This window comes from Cucurbita pepo, chromosome LG12, assembly GCF_002806865.2.
Source record: "Cucurbita pepo subsp. pepo cultivar mu-cu-16 chromosome LG12, ASM280686v2, whole genome shotgun sequence".
Taxonomy (NCBI): Eukaryota; Viridiplantae; Streptophyta; class Magnoliopsida; order Cucurbitales; family Cucurbitaceae; genus Cucurbita; species Cucurbita pepo.
Window position 1 is genome coordinate 1,922,422 of NC_036649.1, and position 19,501 is coordinate 1,941,922.

Consider the following 19,501-nt stretch of genomic DNA (forward strand, 5'->3'; position numbering starts at 1 on the left):
ATATATATATATATATATATATATATATATATATATATATATATATATATATATATATATATATATATATATATTATCTTAATTTTATTTTTTTTTATTAAAAAAATGTTATCTTTTAAATTAGGTCAAAATGCATTTTCAAAATTGAAAAAAAATATATATATATATAAATAATAATAATAAAAGTTTTTTTATTGTTTGAGTGAGAAATTTGAAACGAATATTAATAAATAAAAAATTGTATTTAAATAATAGGTAGAAAATAAATAGTTCACTAATATTTGGTTTAATTTTAAGTTATTAGTTTAAAATTAAGAAAAATAATTATCATAAAAAAAGTGTTTTATAAAACATAATATTAAATTAATTATAAGAAAATAAATAAATAAATAAAAGAAAAAAAAAACCCGGGTAGGGGGCAGATTAACACGTGAAAAGGGGATGTTTTGAGGGCACAAAAGCATGTGACTGAATTGACGTTAACCTAAATCAAAGCTCTCTTCTTTACTTTCCTTTCCATTAAAGCAACCAAATCCAATTATTTATTTAAATATTTATTTTCATATATTATTTAATTTTCTCTTTCTTCTAATAATATTGGACCGTATTCAATTTGAGCATAGCTTAGTGTATAAAATATTGATTACGGTTCCAAACGTTGATGGCTCGATTTGAACATACTTCTGATGTACTAATTATCTTGCCAACAGTAAACGCTAGGTAACCATGCACCGAGCAGATAATTGCTGAAAGCATATAAATCGTAAGCCAACTCCAAAATGAGTGAATTTTTTTATTAAAAAAAACTAAATCACGGGAAACAAAAGATGCCTTATTTTTACGAAGCTCGACTTATCAATACTGTCCATCTCGACGTATATGGTTCAGCAAGTCTTAGCTAAAAGATCAAAGATTTGAGTACTCGTTCTCGAGTTAAAACCAAACAAAGGCTAATTTTTGGATTTTTTTTTTTTTTACGTTTGCATCATTTCTAATCAACATCTTGACCGAAAGTACAATTTGGACAGTCTACATTTCGGGTTATGGACATGTTTGAAAAAATAATATTTCCACGATAGCTTTGACCTAAAATTGTAAAACCGTCCTTTTTTTTTTCTATTTCTAATATATTTTCTTCCACGTGTATAAATAATAAAAAATGGTTGTCTATAAATCATATTTTTATGTTATAAAATGAACCGTAACGAAATTGGCATGTGGGGTTTATTCTATATTACAAATTTATATTTTATTAAAAGTAATAATAAATAAATAATAAATATGAGCCCAGTTTTTAAACTAGTGATGCCAATGGTTAAAGCCCAGTAATTTTGGGCTTCTGGCCTTCCAAGCGGCCCAAGTTTTTACCCTAAGATTTTAAACTTTTTATAATATTTTAATTCATAAATAATAAATAAATGTAAAATTCCATTGACTTTCTATATTTTTATCAATATTTTCACATGTATTTTTTAATCTAAGTTTGTAAAAATTTGATAAAATATAAAAAAAGTGAATATAATATAATGACTAAATTAATAAAAATATTATCGTCTAGAAAATATCTCTAAATTTTAAAAAGTTCCAGTAATATTTTTAAATTTTTAAAAATCTCAAAAATACCCTTAAATTTTTAATAGTGTTTTAAAAAAGCCCACGATATTTTAAAAGTAGAATTAATATCCTTTGTATTTATAAAAAATTAAAAATTAAAAAATTTCTTACCGTCAATATATGGACAAAAATCGTTTATCGACACTTTATAGATTATCTCCAAACTTTTTAATGTTAGGGTTCGTAAGTATTTTTGAGACATGATATTAGCTCTAAATATATACTTTAATTTAAAAAAAAAAAAAAAAGGTATTTTTGAATATTTAAAAGAAATTAAATATATTAATGAAACTTTTGAAAACCGAGACTATTTTTAAATATTCTTTAAAATTAAAAGAGTATTTTTAAGACTCCTTTAAAAGTTTAACCGTAATTAATTCATCCCGTCAATAAAAATATTTTAAAAAAAAGTAATTTATTTTTAATTAAACAAAATTAAATAATATTTTTATTAATTTAGCCAAAACAAAATAATAAACATTTTAGTTTATTAATAAAATGAAAAGTGTTTATTTATTAATTTATTTATTGGGAATCGTCGTCGATTCTATAGTGATAGATCGTTAAGTCAAGGAAATGCGCGTTATATTTATTTATTTATTTTATTGTTTTTTTTTTTTTAATTTAAATTGTTTTAAGCGTAAAGGGAACGGTCGTATTATTGGAAAAAAGAAAATAAATCGAAAATTGACAAACCAAATGGGCCCATAAAATGAAACCCAGTGGCCCAAATAGTTGGGCCCACTGGAGGACATTTCAACCATCTTAGTTAGGCAGCTTCCCTATTACTTTTCAATCCATTTTAACCATACTTCACTTTAGTATTTATTTATTTATTTATTATTTTTTTTAATTCATTCATTCCCGAGTGCACGGTCTAACCATCGACTATTAAAATAACAATCCATATCTTATTTACCGAACAATACTCGAATCATCATTTCACTTTTATTTAAAAAACACAAACCCGAAAAATGTCATAATAGGTTTGTGTTTTTTTTTTCTTTCGTTCATTTCAATGTGTAATTATCAACTTAAGTATAGTTTAATGGTTTAATATCGACTAAAAAGTACAAATTTCAAAGAAATTATTATTATTATCGGGATTTATAATAGGTATATTTTCTTATATCTTAGTCCATCTAACATATTTTCAACGATAACCGTAAAAATGACTAGAGATGTCCCGGGGCGGGACGAAGATATTCCCATCTGCATTTCTGCACAAATTTTCATTTATTTTTTGTGAGGGTCAGATTCTCTACTAGAAATTTTTTTATGGTTCATTATTATTTGAAACGAAGCGATATTACCATGAGTGACAATAAAATTTATCATATAATTTTTTTAAAATAAGTAAAAAATAAATATAAATTAATAAAAACATTAAACTAAATTAATAAAAATATTTCTAATTTAAAAAAATATTAATAATACCCTTTAATTTAAAATAAATAAATAAATAATTTTTTTTTTTATTAATTTAGCCACTATTTATATTTGAATTTTGTTTATTATTTTTTTAACTGAGTCAATGTAATTTGTTTTGCCTACACCACTACTGCCAAATCCATTTCATAACAAATCCAAATAATTAATTTTTAATTTAAAAAAATATTAAATAATAATTTAGCAGCCGTTTAAATATTGTTCTTGTTGACCTACACAACTTCACAGAAACCCTCACGAAGCTTCCTTCCCATTTTCCTTTAAATTTATTATCCCTTTTCTTTCTCTCTTCCATTATCAAAATAATTACCTTCGCCTCTCTTTTCTCTCTCAATCGCTACCGGACACACTAAAACGCCGCCGTTTGATGGCCGCCGAGGATGACGATGACGGCGGCGGACTCTTCTCTCCGTCGTCCTTCAAAAGCTACGCTCTCAGCGGCAAAATTATGCTCGGCGCAGTCATTGTGTTGTTATTTGTCGTTATCCTCATGATTTGTCTTCATCTCTATGTTCGATTATATCTCCTGTCCTCCAGCCGCCGACAATCCCGTAGCCACCGCCGCCGCCGTCGCCGCCGTGTGCAATTTGAATTCACAACCGAGCCTCGAATTGCCGCCGCTTCATCGCGTGGTTTGCCGCAGTCGATTCTCAAATCCCTACCCGTTTTCGTTCACTCGATGAAACCCGACCCGGATCCGGTTTATTGTGCGGTTTGTTTATCGGAGTTTGAAGAGAGTGAAATCGGGCGGACTATTCCCAAATGTAACCATAGCTTTCACGTGGGGTGTATTGATATGTGGTTTTACTCGCACGTGACCTGCCCGCTTTGTAGATCCGAGGTCAAACCCGTACCTGGATCCGAATCCGGCCCATCTAATGACCCGGTGGAGATAGTTCTTGATGTTTGCGAACCGGGTTCGAGATCTAGCGAGGATGAACCGGTTCGTGAGTGTCCGGTTGAGATGGCGGCATCGGTGGAGCTGGTGGATGTCGAGTTGAGGCCAGTAGCCGACATGTCGGAGACAACGACGAGTTTTGTGAAATCGTTGTCTTTGAAAAGGATTCTAAGTAGAGATGCAACGGAACGGGATCTGGAGAAGGAGGAATCGGCGGCCGTTCGTTGAGAAAGATAACGGTTGGTGGAACGGGATGAGAGTTGTAAATATCTGTTTAGTTTTATAGATGTAAACTAAGATACGAACACGTACTTGTCAATTTTTGTGATATTTTCTTCTCCTTATTTCTATTTAGTCCCTACAATTTTAAATTTTATATTTTTATCCTTAAAATTAAAGAAATTAAAAAAGATGAAATACCCCTCAAATTACATTAATACCCTTATAAAATTGTATAGGGATAAACATCACTATCTACCCATATTTAGAATATGTAAGGGCATTTTCGTAATTTAAATCATTTTTTTATGACATCGGTTGGTATATTGTAATTATCAATTTCTTTATAGTTATTTCATAAGAAAAAAAGAAAGCCAGAATAAACTTTTTTATCCTTAAAATTAAAGAAATTAAAAAATATGAAATGCCCCTAAAATTACATTAATACCCTTACAATTTGTATATCGATAAAAATCATTATCTACCCTCCCTCGTCTTCTATTTAGAATATGTAAGGACATTTTCGTAATTTTAAGCATTTTTTTATGACACCGGTTGGTATATTGTAATTATACATTTCTTTATAATTATTTTATACGGAAAAAAAAAAAGAAGCCAGAATAAAATTTATATTTTTATCCTTAAAATTAAAGAAATTAAAAATATGAAATACCCTTAAAATTACATTAATACCCTTATAATTTGTATATGGATAAGCATCACTATCTACACTCCATCGTCTTCTATTTATAATATGTAAGGGCATTTTCGTAATTTTAACCATTTTTTATGACATCCGTTGGTATATTGTAATTATCAATTTCTTTATATTATTTTATTAAAAAAAAAAAAAAAAAAAAAAAAAAAAAAAAAAAAAAAAAAAAAAAAAAAANAGCCAGAAAATAAAAAGTAATTTAAAATTTTATTTATTTATTCCATTGGATTTGCAGTGTTCTGTGCCGAATTGGTGAAAATAAGGCGTCGCCTTAATTCCATTTACATCATTCCAGAAGAATAGGGGACCCCTCTGACTGGAATCCAAGCATCGCCGTCAATAAATCGTCTGGCGGTGTAAGCCGCGGCGTGCTGCGGCGTAATATGTCTAATTCCTCGCCACTTTACTCTATGGCTCTGATCAGCCCCTGGCCCTCTGTTCTGTACCTCGGCGTAGAACAATGTATTGAGTGCAAAATCGCCCATCCACGGCAACCATCCTTCTGGCTGGATCAAGTCGTCGATTTGAGACCCCATTATAATGGTTCGTGAATATTGCTTCCATGGCCGCCCCAAATACGCCTTGTTCACTTTCTTAAACGGTAAGTAAGCCGGGTCGCCCATGAAGTGGCAGCCTTGGAAGATCAACGCCGTCGGTTCACGACGATTGAGCCGCCCGTGAGCCGTGACAATGCATTGCTGATTGTCCAATGGCTTACGAACCACTAGCTTGCAATTCTGGAAGATAGCAGCAGAGTTGCCAAACACGAAATCAATGGTGCCACTGATTATGCAATCTCGATAGAACTGACGGTTAGCATGGGCGTAGAGAGTGTCTTGGTACCCATCTATTTGACAATTGTAAATGATGGCTCGATCCGATTGGACACGTAGGGCTACAGCTTGGTGCTTTGTCGGTCCAGCGGTGTTCACAAATCCCATGTCTCGAACGAAGAAATTAGCTCCAATTGCAGCTAGAATAGTCGTTAAATCATCAATCAATCCAAAAGCTTAATACGATAATGATAATAATAAATAAATAAATTCATCGATACTTACCGAATGTAGCTGTCTTGAAAGTTTGAATGCCGTCGACAAAATTTAAATTACCGGTAACAACAGATTTGGTCGGTCCGTCACCGTACATGGTCAAATGAGTCATATGCTTAGGAATAACAACAATTTCCTTATAAATTCCGGCTTTGACATAAATCACAAACGTTTTATTACTCTTCATCGGGACATCAACCAAAGCTTCATTTATTGTCTTGTACTTCCCGCTCCCATCTTGAGCCACCACCAGGTCGGGCTTAATCGCCCCCGTCCCCATTTGCATTAGCCGCCGCTTTCCGTCGCTAACCCACAACGGCATGTCAGTGTCCAAAAGTCGTCGCCCAGTCGCTGCCGGCGCGTGAAGTGTACCCAAAATGTTGGACAATTCACTGACAATACCAAGGCCGTTAGTGGTCATTTCTTGAGCGGACTTCAAAAACTCTTTCATTCTCTCTCCGGAATCGCCAGTAGTGTTTTCAAATCCGTCAAGACAAGTTTGTTCATAAGTGAGAGCTGCACTAAGCCAAATCTTTAAATCGTTAACAAACTCCTCAAATTTCGACACGTGGAAGGTGCCGATTCGATGGTAAGAATCGTGGAGATCGTCGATGGCGTATTCCAATAACTCGCGGCAATTTTGAAGAGCTTGGTTGGCTCTTGGGTCTTGAGCTAATTCTTGAAGCGTAGTGGAATTTCTAATCGCCGCGTTAAGTTTTTCCACGGCGATTTTGAACCCGGCTTTGACAAGCTCTTTCGGGTCGGTTGTGTTGCCGGCTTCCACCATTAAACTCTCTTCGCAAGTTTCTTTGTAATCCGTTGGTTGACAAATGGTTTTGATTGCTTTAGTTGATGACGAAACCTTCTCGCCGTCGTCACCGTGATCATGAGCGTCGCCGCCTCCGCCTCCGCCGCCGTCGTCGAGATCCTCTTGAGGAGCGTTGTTGACGCCGACGGTGACGGCAACCACCATAGCGACGAGTATTAAAGAAGAAACGCTAATGACGGCGATTTTCTTCTTCTTTTTGTCGCCTTCGGCATCAAATCCGTTGGACATTTTTGAAAAATAATATTTTTTATTTTTTAATTTTTTATTCTTTTATTTTTTGGGTTTTTTTTTTTTTGTTCTTTCAGAGCGTTCGGGGCCTTTAAGGTAGAGATACGATTGATTGCCCCTTTGGCTCTGGCATGGAAGGGAAGGAAAGGGAGGTAAAAATAGAAGGTAAATTTGAGTGGCAGTTATTTCCTTCAATTGATTGACGGTCTACGAATTTTACCTTTTTTTTTTTACCGTTTCTATCGCAGTTAAAATTGGTTGAATAAGCTTTTGGTTTTTGTTGTGGTTTGTTTCGTTGACCGGGTAAAACTCAACTAATTAAATCCATTTTAAAAAAGTAAAACAACTCTTTTTTTTATTTAATTTATTAAGGAGAAAAAGAAATAGGAAAAATAAAGATAAAAATGTTGTAATGTCTGGACTTGAGTTGTTATAAAATGGTATCAAAATCAGACGTTGGACAGTCTGTCGGGGAAAATGCTGATATTGGAGATCTTGGTGGTTAGATAGAGGAACGAAGCATTCATTATAAGTGTGTGAAAACATCTCCCTAACATACACGTTTTAGAATCATTAAGCTGACGGCGATATGTAACGGACCAAAGCGGACAATATCTGCTAACGATAGCGTGAGATAGTTACATTGAAATTGTTGTTTGGGTAGAATATACATGAACTTTGAAAGATTTCTATTGTGTTTATAAATTTTGAAATTTTCATTTTTACTCTTAAATTTTGAAATTATTCAAAAAAAAATATTTTTTTTTTCATTAAAATAAAGAAAAATAATTTACGAATAAATAAAAAAAAAACGTTCGTGATATTATTTACAACTATATAAAAGATTAAAATCGATAAAATTATTTATGTAATTAATGTTTACATTTCGGTAAATTTTCATAAATAGTGTTGTAAATAACGTTACGTTTATATTTTGATTCATACAACTGAGTCTTATCACGAGTAAGTTTATTTGGGAGAGCGAAGACACTTCTTCGTACATCGGACGACTTTCTATAAGAAAAGAAAGAAGATAAGACCGTGGTATCTTATCTCAGTAAAAAAAAAAAAAAAAAAAAAAAAAAAAAAAAAAAAAAAAAAAAAANAACTCTTTAAAGGTAATTTTGGAAGATAAAAAAAGTGAAAAATATCCAAATTTATATAATTTAATATTTTTTATAAATAAAATTTTAATATAGCTACTCCACGTCAGATTGAAAATGGGCCTGGAGATGCATTTTGGGCTTATGCAGTATTTTGAGTTCTCGTTCGGCCCAATTAAGTTGGATCTCTAAAGAAGATTTACGGCCCATTTGATAAACAAAGCTGTTTAGTAGAACAATTTATAACTAATAAAATAAAAGTTTTTAATTTTAAAAAAAATTAACTTTGATTAAGGCATAAACTAAAATGTTAATTTATAAAAATGTATTTATTTTCACAAATAATCTAAAAATAATTACAAAATTAAATAATAATAAAATAAATATGCTATATAATTGTATTATTTATTCTGTACACTCGTAATCTTAAAAGATCCATATTATCCCCGACAAATATAATAAAAATTTTTGAAACATTCGATATTATTGATTAATTAAAATCGTGAAAGTGCTTAATTAATAATTAACACGATTCTAAGTTTGATTAATGATTGAGTAACGTAAATGGAACGTAAGCGAGAATGAAAATATAATAATGGTGGAAAAGAATAAATTCAAATACTTTGTATTAAAAAATAGAATATAATTTAGATTTGAAAGATACATTTAAAGTGAATTCAAAAGTGGAAGTACTAACTTTAGGTGGAATTTGATTCCCTTAAACACCGACTTTTCAAGGCATGTTGCCTCCCTTTACCACAAGTGTCTCGTAATTGGAGCATGTCCATTTATTTATTTATTTATTTTATTTTATTTTTCGGAATCTTTCCATAACGAATTGAATTCCAAAATCGATAATATGGATTTGAATTTTACGATCGAATTTCGATCGGGTACCTTGATTGTCCTCTGATCGAGTAAATTGTAAGATAGAATCTTATACCAGTATCATGTTTTGGCCAGCACGCTCTAATGTTTAAGCTAGTATCGAGATGAAATAGTGTCAATTTGAGCGTGGTAAAACTACGTACTTTTCTAAGTCGAGGAGGTCCTATATTTATATTAGTCTCATCTGAACCCGTTATGAGATATGTATAAAGGCTACGTCGTGTCTTTCCCAACACGATCGTGTATCTTGATCGTCTTTTGATCGAGCAAAACTGTAAGATAGAACATTATACCAGTATTGTGTTTTGCCCTGCACGCTATAATGTTTAAGCTAGTATCAAGATGAAATAGTGTCAATTTGAGCATGGTAAAACTACGTACCTTTCTAGGTCGAGGTGATCCTCTATTTATATTAGTCTCATCTGATACCGTTCTTAGATATGTATAAAGGCTACGTCGTGTGAATGTTGGGAATCTCGAGGTACGTTTGGTGACCTAGCAGTCTGATCAAACTTTCATTACTCCCTTTTAGTGACGTGTTTTGTCATCGATTCTATCTTCATAGTCTCTAAATACCCTGCTTTCCCTTTTTTGGATGTGTAAGCTCGATGGGTTTAGTTGGCTTCGACTTATGAATCGTTGTTACCTCCGCAATGTCAATTTCTATGTCGTGTCAGTGTTGGTATATAGAATATAAAATTTAAATCTTATTTCGGTCTCTCAAAGTTTGTATATATTTATTACGTCTGTGAGTAACAATTTATGGGCGTGAATCTCGAAACGAGCAGTGAATCTACAGTCCTGTCGAAGACAAAGAAACCATTTAATTAATTATAAACGTAAATTCGTTGGACTATGTAGAAAACTGAAAACAATTTCTTATGTAAAAAATATTTTAAAATAAAATAAATGGTAACAACAATAATTATATATGTATATATAATATTATCTTAGTTTTTTTAAATTTATTTTAATGAAAATGATATTACGTGGCATAATTGAAGTCTACATTAAAACTTTTTTATTTTTATTTAATATAATAGATGATACTAAAGGATGACACGTCAGAACTAATATGTTAATAATGTCTTAAAAATAACAATAATTTTCATGATATTTAGCTATATAATTACTATTTTACCCTTTTTCTTATTAGTGTTGTAACATGATCCATTTATCTCAAACGCATGCCAAAAAATTTTAACTATAATATTTTTTTTACTTTAAAATGTTTATATAACCATAAATTATTATTTTTTAAAAATTAAAATAGAAAATCCCTTTCACCATAATGCTTTTTTTAATGTGTTTCTACAAAAACATGTTTAAAAAATATTATATTAAAATAAATTAATTTAATCAGAATAAAGGAAATTCTAAACTTTGGAATTAAATTTAATTTAATTTAATCAGAAATTATTTTTTATTTATTTACTTTGGTAGGTATCTTTGGATAGAATGTTGCCTAATATCCCTTGGATAAATACGAATAAAGCTACCTTTTCTTTCTAAAATTACAATCAAGCCCTTGCCCTAATTGTTAGTTAGTGCTCGTAAAAATATTAATAAAAAATGTGACACCCGAGTAAATAAGGGTATATGAATTAATCGAGACCGTGTCTAGGACGATTGAAAAAGTCTTAAAAGAATTGAAAGTCACTATCTATACCAACAATGTACACTTTCATTTTTGATGACTCAATCATATGAACTTCAGGGTTAAACGTGCTTTTACCTCCTGTGTTTGACTGTGGGAATAGTTTTCACTCTTAAGAAACGAGGAGTAGATAACGTGACTATGTTGTAGAGGAATGCCAGAGCTATCAGGTATCGAATTCGGATTCTAAATCCTGGAGACAACGAGCCTTTCATAAAAAGATTCATCAATTTAGTAATATTGAGTTATGCTCATATTGATATTTTTAGTATTAATTTAATTAGGGTGAGAGGACTTAGAGGAGTGAATGAGATTTTCAAGATATTAAAATATTTAAAAAATACGTGACGTTTTTTTAAATAATAATAAATCGTAAAAATTGAATAATACAAGGACTAAATTGAAATTTTAAAAAATTAAATCTAATTGTAATGAGAAAAATATTTTATCGTTTCGTCAGCATTATGACGTCATAAAGCCGGACTCATCCGAACCCAATTTGAAAAGAATATTGGCCGACCCAGCCTTTTCTACCGCCCGGGAGACCAATTCAACGGTCATAAAAGCATTCCGTTTAGAAAGTGGATTTTAAATTTGTTTTAAAAATAATAATTAAAAAATTATATTAATTTTAAAGCAGAAATACTCATATATATTCTAACATAAATATAATTTGAAATTAATCGAAGGTAAATAAATAATTTTTTATTACCCTAAGCTATATTGTTAAAAGTATTATTTTAAAAAATTACTTTTTATAAAAATATGTTTAATCCATTTGTTTATTGTAAGGTTCCAAAACTATAATCTATTAAAAAGATAAATCAAAATATACTTAATCATATACTAAAATAATTACCTCAAAATATTCCTAATTCCTTACACTATATTAAAATCTATTATTTTACTTTATAGCGCATCAAAATCTATTATTTTACTCAATAATGAATCCAATACTATTGGAAAAAAATTTGAATAAATATAAATTAATTGAAAAAGAAGTACGGTTCGAAGTGTGATCAGAACTCCTCACAAAGTATCACTCCAAATTGATGGTATCTCGATGTTTTTCGTGACTGGTGGGACTTAGCTTCGAATTTGGATTGTGCCTTAGCAATCATGGAAAAGCCCTCGAGTAGATTATTTTTTAGCAAATAACTCAAAAACCGAAAAAAATTTAAGGCCCACCAGTATGAAATCCACTATGTGAAAAGTTGTTAATGCAATCATACAAAATTCTATCTCCGATTCTTTTTTTTTTTAATTCCCGCCCTCTTCTCTCGTCTCAAACTAGAGAATTTAACTGGAGTTTAGTACACTCAAGCTTCAAGTGTTCGGGATGATTCAATCATGACCATATGAATTCCATTTATAATGTTTGAAGCTCTTCGCTTCCTTTAATCTCTCACTCAGATGATTACCTCTTCTAAAATATCCCTAAATTTTCAATAATACCTTCAAAATTTTTAAAATATATATATATAATTAAAAAATACAGTTAGATAAAAGTATTTTTTTAATTAAAAAAATCGAACATATTAATGAATTTTTTTTTTATAGTTTAAGGTATTTTTTAAATAAAGTAAGTGTTTTCATCGTATTTTTATTAATTTAACCAAAAAATTAAATCGATTATTTTAAATTAAAAAAAGAAATTATTATTTTACTTTCTAACAAACTTATTCCATCTGTGGGGACCACAAAGTCCCCATAGTTAAGCTTTGTTCCAGAGCTATAAAATGGGCCAAACCCAAAGAAGATTTACAAACCCAACAAAGCAATCAAGAACAGTGTTTGAAAGAGAGAGAAATTATGGCTCCTCGTGGTGATCTGGCAAAGATTGGAAGAGAAGGATTTGACCTAATTGACGAATACTTCGGTCGAGCACCGGCGACGAGAAGGGCGGCGGCGGCGGCGGCGGCGGCGAGGCCGGCTCTGCCGCAGGCGCCGTCTAAGGCGGAGAAACCTCCGAGGAAGATGAGAGAAAAGCTGCCTGTAGCGGTGAACTGCAATCAGGTAGCCAAAGCCCGCGGCGGAATTGTGATAACCACTTGGCGTGCGGCAAAATGAGTATAGCTTTGTGTCTCTAGAAACTAGTGCTCACTCCTGTAAGTCCAAATATATAAATATGTATAAATATGGGGACCTATCTGCAATATGAATATATGTAAATCCGGGACTTAACAGCAATCGAAATATATGTGAACGTTGCTAGTAAAGATAGACTCGGATCTATACATCGGTAGAGTCTTTTAACTTGTTCATACTGTTATCTCGATCATACACCGTAATTTGAATTAGTATAAAATTTTGAAAATAATTTAAATTAAATAGCTAATTTGTAAATTAACGAGTGATATTAATCATTTCATTCATTAATTTATTCAGGTTGGAATTTTACAAAATTATCAATTTACCCCTTTTCGTATTATCGTTTGTATAAACATCGTTAATTTATCTCAAACCTGTCGTAGATATTTCAAAACTATAATCTTTTTTATTTTTTATTTTTCCTTAAAACTGTTTATATAACCATACTTTTTTTTTAATTAAAACAGAAAATCATAATTTATATAACTATTTTTTTACTTTTTAATTATAATTAATAATCTTTTTGCTTTTCCTTCGAAAGTGCTTCTAAAAATATTATGTTAAAATAAATTAAATTATGCTTAAAAAGTTACCCCAAGAACATTCCCATTCATATTGCTTAAGCCAATTGTTTTAATTTCTAATAAAATATAATTTTAATCTTTCCATTTTTATTTTTTTCCTAAAAAAAATTAGAAAATAATTTCGTGATAATGGAGATTAAATATTGTTTTTTTTATTAGTGTTTATGTAAATATATGTTTAATTTATCTTAAATATATTTTGAAATTTTTCAAAATTATAATTGATTTAAATAGTTAAAAATAACTGTAATAAAAAAAATTCAAATTTATAATTTATTTAAATAATTAAAAATAACTCTCAACTAGTTAAAAAAAAAAAAAATATATATATATATATATATATATATATATATATATATATTTTATATACAATTTTCCATCTATTTCAGAATATAATTTTTTGACCCTTGACCGAGAAGCTTTTAGACTTTGGAAATTGTTTTCTATAAGCTTTTATCGTCTTAACTTTAATGGACACGATTTAATACTAGGGTTTTTTCGGTCAATAATTTTGAGTGTGGAATTCAACTCATCCGTGTCCATCACACGTCATACATTATAATCTTTATTTTGATGCCCTTAAGAAAAATTTGATAAAATACCATTTTAGTCCTGTATTACGGGTTTCATTACATATTAGTCGATGTATTTTCAATAAATCTTAATTCTACTCTTCCAATAACTTTTTTTTTTAAAGAAAATCGAAAGTTTACAAAAATAAAATTAAAATTCAATTAACAATATAAATTATTTTTACTATCGTTCATCTATAAAATTAAGCGTATTTAGACAAAAACATGTTAAAAAAACCTGTATGAAGCTGTGAGATAAATAGGTAACGTGGTCATATCGGGGCTGTCATGAATTCCAAATTCTTCTACAAAAAATAATACAATAACAATATACTCGATAACTAAACTATTTGTTAAGAATAAGAAATAGAATTGGGATATAAAGTGTATTAAGCTTGATACAAACTAGCAACTAATACCCACAAATAAGAAGAATATAAACTAATTAAATATTGAAAATAAAATAAAATATACTACCAATCAAATTATAAGATATATTCCATAACTAATATATTCTCTAAATATTATATTTCAACGGTGTTGTAATTAAAATATATTTTGCAAATTTTTTATTTTTTTTTATAAATATTAAAGTGGTTAAGAATCGTGGAAAATATGAGAGAGCACCCATCTCGTGTAACAGAAATATACTTGAAATAAAATAATTACTTTAAGTAGATTTTTCTAAAGAAAAAGAAAGATATATTCAATTGTAATATCCCTTAGATAAATACGAATAAACCTACCTTTGCCTTTGAAATTACAATAAAGCCCTTCCCATTAAAATATTTATATTATTCTTCCAGTGGGGCCCACAAATTCCCCAGACTCCTATAAAATGGGTCAAATCCAATGAAACATCGCAAACCAACAAAGCAATAAAAAACAAAGTTCAGAAGAGAAAAAAAAAAATCCTTTTCTTTTTTTTTTTAATTAGAGAGAGAAAATTATGGCTCCTCGTGCTGACCTGGCAAAGATCGGAAGAGAAGGATTCGAACTAATTGACGAATACTTCGGTCGAGTACCGGCGACGAGAAGAGCGGCGGCGGCGGCGGCGGGGAGGCCAGCTCTGCCGCAGGCGCCGTGTAAGGCGGAGCAACCTCCGAGGAAGATGAGAGAAAAGCTGCCTGTACCGGTGAACTGTAATCAGGTCGCCAGAGCCCGCGGCGGAGTTGTGATAACGACTTGGCGTGCGCCAAAATGAGTATAGCTTTGTCTCTCTAGAAACTAGTAGTGTTCAATGCTGTAAGTCAAAAATATAAATATGTATAAATATGGGGACTTATCTGCAATATGAATATACTTATATTGGGGACTTAACTGCAATTAGAAATATATCTATGTATGTGAAGATGTTACTCTAGTTTGCTTCTAATTTTTGTACAGTTTATTTTGGTAAAAAGTGATAATTTAATTTTATATATAATGAAAATCCTTTAATACAAATAAATAAAAAAGGTTACTTTTTAAAATAAATAAATATTAAAAGTTAGAGATTAAAATTAATAAAAGTGTAAAATAATATAATTTAGATAACTATATATCTATATATTATTTTAGATTAATTATTATTATTTTTTTGTTTAAATATAAATAAATTTTGACAAATTAATCATTATATATCTACTGGTCAGTTTTATTAAAAAAAAAAAAAAAGTGATTTATAAGATTAATAATAAATATTTTAAATCGATCAAGATGGTAAAATTATTTTATTAATTAATTACATCATAACGAAACGATGTCGTTTAGTACCCTGCGCTTCTTCCCCAAAACCTCCTTAAAATCCCGATTCAACCAAAAATAACCTACGGTGTTATTCCGCCACTATCAAGCTTTCAACAATGGCCGCTCGTCGAACATTTTTCTCTGTCCTTAGCCGAAGCTTCTCCTCTTCTTCTTCTTCTTCCTTCTCTCTTCCGTCTTCTATTTCTTCTCGCCTGAGATTTGCTTTTCCTCTGCTCGACAGACAGAGTCGAATAATCCCTAATTCATTCAATTTTCCAGTTCGATTCAGGACTTCGGGGTCCGGATACTCTCCACTCAATGATCCTTCTCCTAATTGGAGCAATCGACCTCCAAAAGAGACGATACTCCTCGATGGCTGTGATTACGAGCATTGGCTGATCGTGATGGAGTTTCCAAATGATCCGAAACCTTCGGAGGAGGAGATGGTGAACTCTTATGTCAAAACTCTAGCCGCTGTTGTGGGAAGGTATCGGAATGAAACAACTTATTATACGCGGATTACTTATTGGTGTGTCTTTTGCTTGGATTATCTCGTTTGTTGATTTTAGGGTTTTCGTTTTCTTATGATTCTCAGCGAAGAAGAGGCGAAGAAGAAAATTTACTCTGTCAGTACAAGTACGTATACTGGCTTTGGTGCCTTGATTTCGGAAGAGCTGTCTTACAAAGTGAAAGGTAATAGTTTCTGTGCGCGTTGTGATTAGATTAAGGAGCTTTGGGAATTTGATTTGTTCTTCTTTTATTTGTTTGGATTTTGTTGATTATTTGGATTACAATTGAAGATTGAAAATTGTAGTTTTGAGCTCAAGCACACCATATGTTTGATGAAAGTTCCCTCATGAATTTGATTAGTTAAAGCTCCCATTAATGATCATAACTTGATTATGGTACACTCATTTGAATTCTTATCATGGTTTGTATGTTGAAACCAAATATGTGGAACTAGAATTTATAAGCTTAATTTTCAAGAACCAAAAACCCGAAAATCAATTAGTTATCAAACTACGCTTAAGAACTTTCCCGTGAAGTTTGCTGTAGAATTCACTCGAGTATTGGTATGTATTATTTTGTGACGTTTTTTGGATTAAAATCAAAGATCGAAAGAGTATTTTTTTGAAGAACTTTTCCCTTTCTATTTTAAAGTTGTGCTTTAGTGTAACGACCCAAGCCTACCGCTAGCAGATATTGTCTTCTTTGGATTTTCCCTTTCGGGCTTCCCCTCAAGCCTTTAAAATGTGTCTGCTAGGGGAAGGTTTCCACACCCTTATAAATGGTGGTTTGTTCTCCTCCCCAACCAATGTGGGACACCACAATCCACCCCCTTTTGGGGCCGGCATCCTTGCTGGCACTCTTTCCTTCCTCCAATCGATGTGGGACCGCCCCCAAATCCACCCCCTTTGGGGCCCAGCGTCCTTATTGGCACACTGCCTCGTGTCTACCCCCTTCGGGGAACAGCGAGAAGACTAGCACATCATTCGGTGTCTGGCTCTGATACCATTTGTAACGACTCAGACCCACCGCTAGCAGATATTGTCTCTTTGGGCTTTCCTTTTCAGGCTTCCCCTCAAGGCTTTAAAACGCGTCTGCGAGGGGAATGTTTCCACACCCTTATAAAGGGTGGTTTGTTCTCCTCCCCAACCAATGTGGGACATCACATTTAGAATCAACTCGATTACAGTTTTATCATTCTTGTGTTACCACTGTGAAGGTTTGACATTGTTTTGTGATGATTTCTATTTGGTTTTTGTAAAGAACAATAATGGCTGACTTGAGCTCTTTGTTCCCATGAAACAGAATTGCCAGGAGTTCTATGGGTTTTACCAGATTCATATCTTGATGTTCCAAACAAAGATTATGGAGGTGATTACTCTTCTAAACTCTATGGAATTGATATAAATTGAAACCAGTTGGATTTCTCAAGTTAAATGCTCATTGCTTGTTCGAGTTTTTCGTGTTGTTTTCAGGTGATCTGTTCATTGATGGAAAGGTCTACCCAAGACCGCAGTATAGGTACACCGATAGGCAACAATCTGGAAGAGTTAGGCCTCGTCCACGGTACGATAGACGCCGAGAAACTATGCAAGTTGAACGGAGCCAACCGATTCAGAGACAAAGCTGGGGTCAAGACCAGAGAGATCCAATGCAGCAACCACCACCATCCATGGACGGTCAAAATACAGCTCGAAGTGGTGTCGGAGATTTCTCGACAAATCCAGGCGAGTTAAATCGGGGTAATCACTGATTGATGGATGCTTGAAAATTTGAATATTTATCGATTCCTTAATGCATGAAGTTTAGGCATCATATGTCTAGATTGGTCTGGATTTTTGTCACTCCTCTACGTATCATATGAGATTCTACGAGTTCTTAATACTCTTAGATCAAGTCTAGACATCATAATATCTAGCATCTAAATGCATTGAAATGTGAATATTTAGTATGTTGACTAGAATCCTTGATATTGGGAATGATTGAACTACATTGATCTTTCCTTCTTCTTGGTTGTTCTCTCATTGTTTTCCAGCTGATCTGATGAAATTTCACATGATTTTGTTATTTATTTATTTTGATCTTGATTTGATTTTGCGTTCTTTTAACTTTTGTTTTTCGTATTTGTTATATTATAAATGAGTAGAGGAGATTCAAACTTATGTGATGGGAAGCTCTTGTGCCTGAGTTGTACGGAGGTCGGGTTATATATCCTTAGTTTTATATGTTTGTAGTGAGTAGTTTTGTGCCAAAATCTGAATTATTGAATAATTCAAATGAAATATGGCGAAGTGTAGTTCATACCTGCATCTGTCCGTTATAGTTACATAAACTAGTTGTTGCCGACAAACCCAGCGCTAGCGGATCTTGTCTGCTTTGGCTCGTTATACATCCGACGTTAGCCTCACAGCGTCACAGTTTTATCACGCCTCTTTTAGGGAGAGATTTTCACGCCTCTTCTAGGGCCTCTTCAAGGGAGAGATTTTTGACGCCTCTTCTAGGGCCTCTTCAAGGGAGAGATTTTCGACGCCTCTTCTAGGGCCTCTTCAAGGGAGAGGTTTTCGACGCCTCGTCTAGGGCCTCTTCAAGGGACAGATTTTTGACGCCTCTTCTAGGGCCCCTCTTCAAGGGACAGATTTTCGACGCCTCTTCTAGGGCCCCTCTTCAAGGGACAGATTTTCGACGCCTCTTCTAGGGAGAGATTTTCCCTCTTCTAGGGAGAGATTTTCGCCGCCTCTTCTAGGGCGAGATTTTCGCCGCCTCTTCTAGGGAGATATTTTCGACGCCTTTTCTAGGGCCTCTTCAAGGGCGAGATTTTCGACGCCTCTTCTAGGGCCTCTTCAAGGGAGAGGTTTTCGACGCCTCGTCTAGGGCCTCTTCAAGGGAGAGATTTTCGACGCCTCTTCTAGGGCCCCTCTTCAAGGGACAGATTTTCGACGCCTCTTCTAGGGACAGATTTTCGACGCCTCTTCTAGGGAGAGATTTTGCCTCGGCGAGATTTTCGCCGCCTCGATTTTCGCCGCCTCTTCTAGGGCCTCTTCAAGGGAGAGATTTTCGCCGCCTCTTCTAGGGCCTCTTCAAGGGATAGATTTTCGACCTCTTCAAGGGATAGATTTTCGACGCCTCTTCTAGGGATAGATTTTCGACGCCTCTTCTAGGGAGAGATTTTCGACGCCTCTTCTAGGGAGAGATTTTGCCTCGGCGAGATTTTCGCCGCCTCGATTTTCGCCGCCTCTTCTAGGGCCTCTTCAAGGGAGAGATTTTCGCCGCCTCTTCTAGGGCCTCTTCAAGGGAGAGATTTTCACGCCCTTAAAAGAAATATTTCATTATGCCTCCCCTTCTAAGGAGAGAATCACACTAAGTGTGTTCT

At 32.7% G+C, this 19,501-nt stretch overlaps 3 protein-coding genes across 3 annotated transcripts; 2 read left to right on the forward strand and 1 right to left on the reverse strand.

The window, feature by feature from the left end:
* Window positions 1-3,301: 3,301 nt before the first annotated feature.
* Window positions 3,302-4,305, forward strand: LOC111807290 (RING-H2 finger protein ATL2-like). Its single transcript, XM_023692952.1, has one exon. The coding sequence runs from the start codon at window positions 3,431-3,433 to the stop codon at window positions 4,187-4,189; it is 759 nt and encodes a 252-aa protein (XP_023548720.1). The 5' UTR covers window positions 3,302-3,430; the 3' UTR covers window positions 4,190-4,305.
* Window positions 4,306-5,156: 851 nt separating this feature from the next.
* Window positions 5,157-7,001, reverse strand: LOC111807634 (probable pectinesterase/pectinesterase inhibitor 21). The gene is made up of 2 exons (XM_023693437.1): window positions 5,954-7,001; window positions 5,157-5,868 (listed from the first exon to the last, which is right to left on the reverse strand). The coding sequence occupies exons 1-2, from the start codon at window positions 6,999-7,001 to the stop codon at window positions 5,177-5,179; spliced, it is 1,740 nt and encodes a 579-aa protein (XP_023549205.1). The 3' UTR covers window positions 5,157-5,176.
* A 7,844-nt stretch (window positions 7,002-14,845) lies between these two features.
* Window positions 14,846-18,180, forward strand: LOC111806991 (multiple organellar RNA editing factor 3, mitochondrial). The gene is made up of 5 exons (XM_023692547.1): window positions 14,846-15,046; window positions 15,681-16,111; window positions 16,220-16,317; window positions 17,437-17,502; window positions 17,607-18,180. The coding sequence occupies exons 1-5, from the start codon at window positions 14,846-14,848 to the stop codon at window positions 17,882-17,884; spliced, it is 1,074 nt and encodes a 357-aa protein (XP_023548315.1). The 3' UTR covers window positions 17,885-18,180.
* The last annotated feature ends 1,321 nt before the right edge of the window (window positions 18,181-19,501 follow it).

Bases quoted from the DNA above. Each gene is read 5' to 3' on its own strand.
- LOC111807290 (XM_023692952.1), top strand. From the start codon at position 3,431: ATGGCCGCCGAGGATGACGATGACGGCGGCGGACTCTTCTCTCCGTCG.
- LOC111807634 (XM_023693437.1), bottom strand. From the start codon at position 7,001: ATGTCCAACGGATTTGATGCCGAAGGCGACAAAAAGAAGAAGAAAATC. The intron at 5,869-5,953 runs GTAAGTATCGAT...CGACTATTCTAG, and splicing joins TTTCAAGACAGCTACATTCG to CTGCAATTGGAGCTAATTTC.
- LOC111806991 (XM_023692547.1), top strand. From the start codon at position 14,846: ATGGCTCCTCGTGCTGACCTGGCAAAGATCGGAAGAGAAGGATTCGAA. The intron at 16,318-17,436 runs GTAATAGTTTCT...CCCATGAAACAG, and splicing joins GCTGTCTTACAAAGTGAAAG to AATTGCCAGGAGTTCTATGG. The intron at 17,503-17,606 runs GTGATTACTCTT...TGTTGTTTTCAG, and splicing joins TCCAAACAAAGATTATGGAG to GTGATCTGTTCATTGATGGA.